The sequence below is a fragment of the Muntiacus reevesi genome, chromosome 10, assembly GCF_963930625.1.
Source record: "Muntiacus reevesi chromosome 10, mMunRee1.1, whole genome shotgun sequence".
Classification (NCBI taxonomy): domain Eukaryota; kingdom Metazoa; phylum Chordata; class Mammalia; order Artiodactyla; family Cervidae; genus Muntiacus; species Muntiacus reevesi.
In genome coordinates, this window is record NC_089258.1 from 4,912,326 (window position 1) to 4,923,282 (window position 10,957).

At 45.6% G+C, this 10,957-nt stretch overlaps 1 protein-coding gene across 1 annotated transcript; it reads right to left on the reverse strand.

Annotated features, from left to right (window-relative positions):
* Positions 1-389: 389 nt before the first annotated feature.
* Positions 390-4,123, reverse strand: NEFL (neurofilament light chain). The gene is made up of 4 exons (XM_065947622.1): positions 3,077-4,123; positions 1,900-2,024; positions 1,172-1,521; positions 390-532 (listed from the first exon to the last, which is right to left on the reverse strand). The coding sequence occupies exons 1-4, from the start codon at positions 4,121-4,123 to the stop codon at positions 390-392; spliced, it is 1,665 nt and encodes a 554-aa protein (XP_065803694.1).
* Positions 4,124-10,957: the final 6,834 nt, after the last annotated feature.

Consider the following 10,957-nt stretch of genomic DNA (forward strand, 5'->3'; position numbering starts at 1 on the left):
AGGTCTTTAATTTCTAACCACCAAAGATTCAAAGGACTATTTTTTCCCCATGAAGTTTAACATTAACATTAGTGAATTCATTTATTCATGGTGTGGTTTCTTAATTGTAAACATCTGAATTATTCACATTGCCATAGATCCTGAACTCATAAGCGAACCATGCACAGGCTGGCAGCAAGCCAGGAAGCCACTCTGCAAGCAGACAGGTACTCTGCGGAAGGAGAAGATTCATAGCACAACATTTAATGTCCAGCCTAAGTCATCTCAGAATTATACATAGATTGACTTCTTAATTCATATAGTATCTGCAACTCAACTGGTTGGTTGGTGATAGGGTTGACCTGATTTTGGGAGAATTACTCCTGGAATAATTAAGGGAAGGGAAGGGCTCAGTCTTTCTTCTTGGTGGCTTGCTCCTCCCCAGCACCTTCATCTTTTTTCTCTTCCTCCTCCACTTCTTTGGTTTCTTCTACTGCTTCGCCTTCACCTCCTTCTTCTTCCTCCTTTGCTTCCTCAGCATCTTCCTTGGCAGCTTTAACATAAAAAGCAAATGTACAAACTCCAAATGCAGGGTGAGTCCAATCAAAACATTTCTGCTTTAGTTTTGTGGAGAAATACAAGTGTCAGAATATTTCCCCCAAACCTCCTTCTCCAGGCAACCAAGCGACCACACGTGCTGGGCACCATTTGCCACTGAACAGATATTTAAACAGAATGGATTACGTTCTAGGTACTGGATGCTCTGTTCTTTCCAGGACCTCGGGTTTTCTTTTATTATATGTTCGGAATTCATTTTTGTGTTTTAGGACACCAAATGGCTGAGTTAAATGAATAGATTTTAAAATGTTTAATTAGGAATAAAAAGCAGCAGGAGGATTTTTTTTCTTTTCTTATGTTACTTTCAAAAAAGTACCATGCTAATCAGAGATCGTGTGTCTCTGGGAGAACAGCCAATGTGAGCAATGAGGTGCTTACTAAAGATCTGTTGAGGAAATAGAAAGATGTATTTTCTTTTTAAGATCATCACTCTTATCTGAATAACATTTCCTGGGCATAAGTGAGGTTTCATGTATCTTACCCACCTCCTAACCAATATCCATGCCCACAGTGCCCCTGGAGTCGCAGGGTGGTTTTGCTTTTTATTTGGTTTTGTGTTTTGTTTTAATCCTACCTTCTTCCTCTTGGGCTCCCTCCTCTTCCTCAGCCTCAGCTTCGGCCTCGGCCTCAGCCTCAGCCTCTTCCTTCTCCTTCTCCTCCTCCTCCGCCTCTCCTTCAGAGGGGGGCTCGTCCTTGGCTTCTTCAGCTTTAGCAGCCTCGATGGTCTCCTCCACCTCGATCTGCTCCTCCTGGACATGGCTGGTGTAGTAGGACGGGAAGGAGCGGGCGGACATCAAATAGGAGCTGGTCTGCAAACCGCCGTAGGCAGATCGGCCGAACACCTGGGAGCTCTGGGTGTAGCCGGTGGTTAGGCTGCCCACACTCGTGAAACTCAGCCGGGTCTCCTCGCCTTCCAAGAGTTTCCTGGGAGGCAGGGGTTAACAAACATGAACACCGGAAGTGTGCCCAGCCCACCACTCACCACCTTCCCCAATGCCAGGCTGAAAGGCAAGGGCAGGGTTGGGAATTATTATAACTGGGGATGCTGTGACTGAGTCCAGGAAAAATACACAAAACAACAATGAAAAAAGCGCCTTAAAATATAGTCCTGTTCCTTACACTTGAAATGTAATGGGAAGCTAAGAATAGGCCTCATTATTACAGGATTAACTTATTCTTGGAAAAGGCCAAAAAGTAACACAATTACTCCAAAGGACTATTTTTGAAGGTTTCTGATTCAACACAAAGGAAGTCTGATTTTCTAAGGCTGACAGGCTGCTACCTTGGCACTTCCATTTTTACCTGTAAGCTGCAATCTCAATGTCCAAAGCCATCTTGACATTGAGGAGGTCTTGGTATTCCTTGAGGTATCTTGCCATTTCGCTCTTTGTGGTTCTCAATTCATTTTCCAATTTGTTGATTGTGTCCTGTTGGAAGACAACCAAAAAAAAAAATCTAAGTGTAAATCTCCACTACTATCATTTTACTACAGCATAGCTGCAGAGGCCTAGGTTTAATTAAAATCAACGTGTAGATCCTAGATAAAATCTCCCCTAAAATAACTGTCTTTTTTCTTTTTAAACCTTTGTTTGCTTGCCTTAAAAAAAAAAAAAAAAAATCCAGCTTTACAAAGCAAGAGATGAAAAACAAAAAAAGAAAAAAAAAACTGATAGAAGAAAAAATTTTTGTTTTCATTAACTAATACACCTAATGATCATCATAAAATGCCTGCAAAGAACTAAATGGATTTTTTAAAAAATTGTTTCTCACTCATTAGTTAGCTTTATCAACTTTATCCAGATTATATACAAGAAATCCACTTATTTATAGGAGAATGAAGTAGATAAATTTAAATTTATTATCTCTAAAATATTTTCTATGTATCTATCTTATTTTTGCTTCTCTCCAGAAAAATGGAGATCCTTAAAAAAAAAAAAAAAAGAAATGTTTTACTGTGACCATCATCACAATTTTGACTGTATTCCTGTCTCACTGCTAGAGGAAGAGAGTGGTTGGTAAAACTAGTCAGGAAGGATAACTGGTCTTCAGAACTAATGAGCTCGTCGCTGTATTTATTAATCAGATGATCCAATCTCTGCAGCAAAGCACCTTGCGCTGAATGCAGGACAGCAGGGAGGCAGACCAGAGGCAAAGTCCAGGTCCAGTCCCTCCTCCCAGCCCCACCCACTATCCTGCAGGGCAGGGCAGCTTTAACGAGGAAAGGCGATCCAACTGCACTCAGCAACCTCAGCACACCGCAGTCGCGCCCCCGCCCCGCCGTCCAAGTGCCCCACCCCCTCCCACACTGCCTCCAAGAAGTCAAGTTCCACCCCCTTAATATCTGCTTGCAGAAGCCTCATCTCTGTTCTCCTCTTTCTAGGCGCGCCCTCAACTCTCCGCACCACCCCCACTCCCGCCCATCCTAACTCGATTCTGCAGCACCCTCCCCGCCCCCTCTGCGTTTCGCCCGGCGCCTTACCTGCATAGCGCTAATGTCGGCGTTCTGCTTGTCCTCTAGCTCCTGCAATTGCTTCTCCAGCGCTTCGTTCATGCCCCGGCATGCTTCGATCTCCAGGGTCTTGGCCTTAAGCAGGCGGCGGCTCTCGGACACCTCGTCCTTGGCGGCGCGCACCGCATCGGTGTTCTTGGCGGCGCTCTCGGTCAGCACCGTGAAACGGCTCTTGAACCATTCTTCGGCATTCTGCATGTTCTTGGCGGCCAGCTTCTCATACTGGGCGCGGATGTCCTTGAGCGCGGCGGACAGGTCGGGCTTGGAGGACACGTCCATCTCCACGGAGATCTGTGCGTACTGGATCTGCGCCTGCAGCTCGGCGATCTCCTCTTCGTGCACTTTCTTCAGAAAGGCGATTTCGTCCATCAGGCTGTCGATGCGCTTTTCGAGCTCGGCGCGGGCGAGAGCCGCCTCGTCGGCCCCTTTGCGCGCTTCCATCAGCCGGCCCTCGGCGTCCTCACGGCTCAGCACCTCCTCTTCGTAGCGCGCCTGCAGGTTGCGCAGGGTCTCCTCCAGCCCCTCGCGCTCGCCCTGGAGCGCCTGCTTCTCGTTGGTGGCGTCTTCCGCTGCCAGACGCAGATCGCGGATCTCCTGCTCGTAGAGCGCCCGGAAGCGGGAGGGCTCGGAGTGCTTCTGGCGCAGCACCAGCAGCTCGGCTTCCAGGACCTTGTTCTGCTGCTCCAGCTCGTGCACGCGCTCGATGAAGCTGGCGAAACGGTCGTTGAGGTCCTGCAGCTGCGCCTTCTCCTGGGTGCGGATCGACTTGAGGTCGTTGCTGATGGCGGCGACCTGGCTCAGGTCGAGGCTCTCGAGGCTGGGCATCAAGGAGCCGGAGCTGGAGGAGTAGCTGCGCCGCACGGACAGCGAGGAGGAGACGGGCGCGGAGTAGCTGGAGTAAGCGGAGCGCGCGGTGCTGTAGCCGCTGCGCACGCTGGAGATGTGCACCCGAGGCGTCTCCACGTAGCGCCGTTTGTAGGAGGTCGAGTAGTACGGCTCGTAGCTGAAGGAACTCATGGTGCTGGTCGGTGCCCCCCTGGCCGGCGGCGGCGATGGGGGCCTAGAGAGAAGAACGGGGAAGAGAGGGAGAAGGGAGGATGGATGGCTGTGTGCGGCTCAGCTCGGTCCTGCCACCCCTATTTATACTCAGAGAGGACACTGACGCAGCTGCGATCGATCACGGCGCGCCTGGCCAGTGGGGGCAGCGCGCTGCTGCAGCCAAGGCAAGGATTCTGCGCAAAAGCAAGGTGGGGGCGAGCCGCGGCCCGCGGGGATGCTGCGGCTGTAGTCCTTTGCACTTTTCTGAGACCCTCTGTTTTCTCTCAGACCCCGAACCCCCTCACTCATTTCCTTTTCCTAACCCCACCCCATCCAACTTAATCCTTGACCCCTGTATTACTCAGATTCGATCGTGCCTCCAATAGGTTGTCATTCCCAACTGACACCTTAGTTTTCCATACCCCACCCAGTACCATGAAGACTGCTGCTGCTGCTGCTAAGTCGCTTCAGTCGTGTCCAACTCTGTGCTACCCCACAGACGGCAGCCCACCAGGCTCCGCCGTCCCTGGGATTCTCCAGGCAAGAACACTGGAGTGGGTTGCCATTTCCTTCTCCCCATGGAGACACACTACCCCTCTAAGTCGCCCCTTCCCCACCGGGGTTCAGCATGCCCCTGGTATTTATGGTGCCTCCAGGGCATTGGAGATACAAATGATTGTCTAAGGTTGCATGTATGCGGCATATATGGAGGAAAGTTTTCTATTTCTCTGCAGCTGTTTCTGGCACTTTATCTTTTTCACCTGATTGGGTTTTTTTGTTAATTCTTTCATGCGCTCCTCCTACACACGCGCGCGCGCGCACACACACACACGTGAAACTGCGGCACCGCCGCTGTTGATTTTAGTGTTTCTAAACCTTTTGTGCAGTTCATATCAACCTTTTAGTGTTCCTAGATTTTCTCATTTCTTTCTGGGGAATGAGGCTTCGAATACTTTGAGCGTGTTGAAACGTGTAAGTGGAGGGGAGCTGAGATGTTTGAAACTAACAGGGGAGAAAACCGACTTGCAAAGGCAGCGGCCAGCTCTGCGGCGGAGGAACTTCGACTGTCACACGTTGCCTGTATGTTCTTCATCCCTAAATTCCTGCTCCACACCACTAACTCCATCACATTGAAAGCCTCTTTCCCTCTTTTTAGACTCATGTTGCACCCAACCTGATGATTTCAAGGAGCTAGGCAGGTGGCTGATTTTCAGAGCGAAGCTACTGCCGCCGCCGGAAGTGCGGAGCGTGTCTCCAGGGAGCAGAGCTCCGACCGAGACACCTTGTTCTGGGACGGGTGGAAAATAGCTGTGTGGTTCTGCCCCCGAACCCCTCTGATAAATACACAACAGATACAGTATGAAATCCATTGGTTTCTTTTAGGGAAAACCCAGGTACCTGAAAGAGTGTGCACGCCGTAATGCACATTGATAAAACCCTGCGGTTACAGAGCATTTTCACACACATTATGTTAGGGAGTTCTCCGGTTTCAGGGACAGATTGCAGAGATATACGTAGGACACCTAAGCTTTTTCTAAGCAAGCATTTAATCTGTGTTTTCTTTGTATAAGAGTAGCATTTGCGGTTCAACATTCTGATTTTTTTAAAGAAGCAAAGGAAGGGGAAACGTGAGAGTTTTCAAACAGAGAAGCCGGTATCGCTTTCGCTGTGATGCTGAGAGGGACGAAGTACTTGGATCTGGTACCACAGATGCTGCCGGAGCAACTGCAGCCTCTCCCCTGGACAGGACAAGATGAGGTTCTTTGTGACTTTAAAAAACCTTTCCCTTTTTGTGGTCGAGACTGCAGCAGAGAACTTGTATGAGATTTCTAGACAATCGTTAAGGTCTCAAGTAATGCAACTTTAGAAACATTAATATTAGTCATTTAAATCTATCAAGCGGTCCATCCACACTCAGTCATCCTGGGATCTTCAAGCCGAGACTGTCCTGCATTTTGCCTGACCCAGGCAGATGTGATTAGGCACTTATTATGATGCCTTTTTCGGCCCATGCATCTTTGGTCTTCTCATTGATCAGTGACTCAACAGTGGGAAAGGCTTCTCTGGGGAAGGAGAGGGGAGTGTTGGTAAAACTTCAGTAAGCCATATTTTTATCCGCTCCCAATTACCTATATATGGATGACAAGTGACAGAATGGATTTTTTTAACCTGCCCCCATTTAAACCACATTGTTTCACACTCACTGTGTGAGTCCGCCTTGCCGCTTAGGTATTCATGAGTTCATTTCCTTTGTGCCAGCTCCTTTCCCTTCGGTTCAGGTCACCCTCAGAGATCTTAAGTTCATCAGCGGTTTTTTTTTTTTTTCCCTGTTTTTTTTTTTTTTTTTTTTTTTTTTTTTTTTTTTTGCCATGGCTCCTGGCTGAAGCCTTTGACTGCGGAGGAAGTGGCTCAGAAAGAGGGAGGCGGCTGACGGATGCTGCAGGGACATGGAGATGCTGCGGAGAGAAGGAACCTGTGGGCCTCTGCTGCGGTCCTTTGAGCAGCTGAAAAGAAAGGCACCCTGGAGTGTGAAGGGTAGGAATGAGAGGGCAGGGACCCCTGTCTTTGCTGAACCTGGTGAACAGGGTGTGGGGAGAGGGGCAGATCAACTCTATTTATGAATGTAGAGCTCAGGTCTTTTTCAATAGCTCCACTACAGCTTTGCTTTAGAGGGGCTTCCAGAACCAGACTGTGTTTGAGTTTTGGTGACACTACCTTCAGCCTTCCTCTGCTAGGTAGTGCCAGCTCCTTTTTAAAATATTCTGTCCACTGAGTGAAGTAAGTCAGCCAGAAAAGGAAAAATATCATATGGCATTCCTTATATATGGAAAGTGAAAAGAAATAATACAAATGTACTTAAAAACAGAGACTCACAGACTTAGAGAATGAACTTGTGGTTCCCCAGGGAAAGGATGGAAGGAAGGGGTAGTTAGGCAGTTTGAGATGGGCATGTCCACTCTGCTATATTTAAAGTGGGTGACCAACAAGGACCTAATCTACAGCTCATGGAACGCTGCTCAGTGGTATGCAGCAGCCTGGATGGGAGGGGAGTTTGGGGGAGAATGGATACATGCATATGTATTTGTATATGTATGTGTATATATGTATAGATAGATATGGCTGAGTCCTTTTGTTCTTCACCTGAAATTATCACAACATTGTTCATCGGCTATATGCCAATACAAAATAAAAAGCTTAAATAAATAAATAAAATATTCTGTCTAGTCATTCTTCTTTTTAACTCCTCTTCCCAGCACTTTGTTCTGGATACCCCTGTGGCATCAGTTCTGTGTGTCAAAGCAAAGGTAAAATGAACAGCTTTAGATAATCTGTTTTAGAAAAGAATCTTGACTTTCCTTCCCTTATCACAAATGATTCTGCATTAGTGCTATTTGCAGGGGCGTCGTTATTTCTTTAGAAGAAGGCTCTGGGGTCTTGTTACACATCTGTGCATTTATTCCCCTTTAAGCACATTCTCCACCAACATGAAATTGGTTGAGGACTGCCAACAAAACCCACTCCTAAGAGATAAAAAACATTTTTAAAATAAATAGACAAGTATGTTGATGAAATTCATAGAATTTCTGCCACTCTGGTTATCCCTGATAGCTCTGTAATTCCCTTAAATGACTGTTGGAAGTAGTTTAGTTTAAAAGTAAAATGTTCTAGCATTATCACAGAGCTCATGAAATATAACTCTTCGAACCACTGAAAAAATTTAACCCTCTCATGCTGGGAGAGTCAGAAGTTTCAGATGGCTAGAACCTGGTGACTTTCATTATTTTAAAATCCTTTGGCAAACGAGAAGTACTGTATTGGCATTTGTTTGGAAAAGTTCAGTTCTAGGCTGAGATTCTTATGAAGCAGATCTCCTGAGAACATCATTCCTGGGGTCAAGAGAACAAAAGTTCTCCTGCCACCAGTGAGCAGCAGGAATAGTCCTCTTCCCTATCTGGTCTCCACGCCTCACCTTCCAGTATATCCATCATTGTGAGTAATATTGGCATCAGCTTGTCCATGCAAAGAAGGATGAAGGAAATAAACATGTGCAGGATGCCTACCCTAAGATAGGCATTTGATATCTTGTTATTTCATAATTCCCACATCTCCATGAGATGGCTATTGTTTGTTCTGAGCAAACGACTGAGACCCAGAGGGTAAGTCATGTGCCAACTCACCCAGCTGCTCCACACCTAAGCTCAAGCTGCTTCCAGTCTGACTAGGCCTCTGTCCATTACACACGCTGCAGTCGCTGGCCTTTGCTGCTGCCGCTGGCCTTTGCTGCTGCTTTCAGTCTCTGCGGAATGTGATCATTGTATGCTACAGTCTCTATGCTTGCGCTAAACCACTCATGTTTGCGGGGGAGACCAGTAGGAAATGATTTACACCATGAAGAAACTGTTCATGAGCCTATTTTATTTGGACACCTAGTGCTGGCAATAAACTGCAGAATTATTATAGGTTTCTTAAGAGTTTCAAAAATAAAATGGAAGCTACCCGCAGAACATGACACATAACTGATGATGTGACTTTCTCAACGCTAAACATCAGTTTACAAGACACCTTTTCTGGAATGAACGACCTAAATGCAACTTTGCTGATTTAAACACTTTAGAATAACTACATTATGACATCTACCTTTTTACTAATTAAAATATCTTTGTTTTCCACTCTTGTAATAGGTCTTCTTTAGCAAAATGACCTTTAAAATTGCTCTAAAGAATAAAAGAAGAAATGCTGGCAGCCAACATCTCATTATGGGAGTTTATCATGCTTTCTCTACATCTTTACCTTTTTTGGAAAGAAATACAAGTAAAATCAACAGAAAATGTATATCATATGGAAACCACAAATGTATTACCTCTCTACTTTTTAGAACCAGTTTATTTCCTGATATATTATGCTTACCATTGGAATCATCATACACAAATCTCTCCATCCCTGGGGAAATATATTTGAAAGAAAACTTTCCTCCTTGTAATATAAAATATGACTAATTTTACAGCATCACATTCTGAAGTGATGTATCGTAAAAAGTGCTATGCGGCGTTATGACATGTAGACGGTGGCAGGAATGAGAATGTCACTTGAATAAATTAAAAATGAACAGTACCCTTGTATTCAGCACACGTGCAATATTGGAAATGACAGGAAGTTGCTGCCGTCCAAGCAGAAATGATGACCATAGGTTTAAACTCCTAAATGCTTGCTGCATGGAACCAGTCAAGGGAATGTATATTCTCCCTGGAGACCTGTTTCACAGTGCCTTGCCCTTAATCACAGTCAAAGATGCATAGGTAAAAAGAGGCTATAAAAGGAACTTTGAAGGGCTTCATTTGCCGTCAGTTCAGGCAGGTCCCCGCCCTATGGGTCCGAACCAGCAGTACTAACCCTGATTGTTGAGTTATGCTTGTGTAACTGCCAGGATCACTCCAGTATTCTTGCCTGGAGAATCCCATGGACAGAGGAACCTGGTGGGCTGCTGCTGATGGAGTCACGGAATCAAACATGACCGAAGCTACTTAGCACACACACAGGTGCAAAGAAGTACAAGCTGCTTCTGCAATCTGGGTAGCAACTAGCCACAAAGACATGCCAGGAAGCTCCTGGATTTCTTGGCCAACCTTTGCAGTGGTTTAATAAATCAGTCGGAGGAATGTGAGGTTTACTGTTTGCAAAGACAGCGGATAAGCATTTCCGTCTGCAAGAGACAAAGACCCAAGGTCGGCTCTTTCACAGCCAGGCTGGAGCCCCAGCCAGAGCTGCGGTTCCTTTCATTGCCGTGGGAATGCAGCAAATGCGGTTGCAGCACTGCTCATGGGCGGATCCCTGGGTTTTTCCGGGACAGCAGACAGACTGCTGACACCAGGACAGATGCGTAGCACTGGTGTTTGGTAAGTTGAACATTGAAGAGACAGTCTGGATTAGAAAAGCAAGACCAGATTGTGTCTAAATGGCTTCTTGATGGATTAAATAACTCCTATCTGCATTTATACACTGCGTCACCATATGCCATTAGAACACTTAGAATACACACAATTCTAAGTGCCCGGTGAAGTGGGGGCCTGCAAGGAGTTAAAGCAGAATCCTGCCTCCAAGGGCTTGAAAAATACCTGAGCACAATAGAAGGACCAGCTACTGATACACAGAGCATAGATGAATCTGATACTGAGTCCAAGAGGTCTTATACCCTATGCATAGAAGGATATATGGTATATAGTTCCATTTATATGAAATTCTAGAATAGAGGAACTAAGCTATGATGTTTTCCATTGTAGATTTCCAATCTGATTTCCGATGTATCCTTTAATACACTCTATTTATATGAAATTCTAGAACAGGCGAACTAATCTATGATGGAAAACAATCGAAGCAGTGGTGGCTTCAAGGTGAGGAATGACTGGGAGGAGGCACGAGGGAATTTTCTGGGGGATGGTATTGTTTTAGGTCTCAATGGATGGGACAGGTGTCTGAATTTTTCAAACTTCATAACGTAGTAGGATTTCTGCATTTCATTGAATATAAGTTTTACATCAAGAGAGAAAAATGTAAACCATACATAGACATATACACCTATAATTATAAACATAAATTAACAATATAAAATATATTTACAAATAAAAAGCACGTAACCAATCACTTTAAAAAGAGCTAAGCAGACAAGGCCTGTGTATGTGAAATTTCAAAGAACTATGCAAAAGTCATGAATAAAAAGCAAAATTCTAGGCATTGTCTCAAGGAGGAGAAGAAAGTTTCTGGCCAAGCTTGCCATGATCTCAGAGAAAGGTCACATGAATGAAAAGAATCAACATT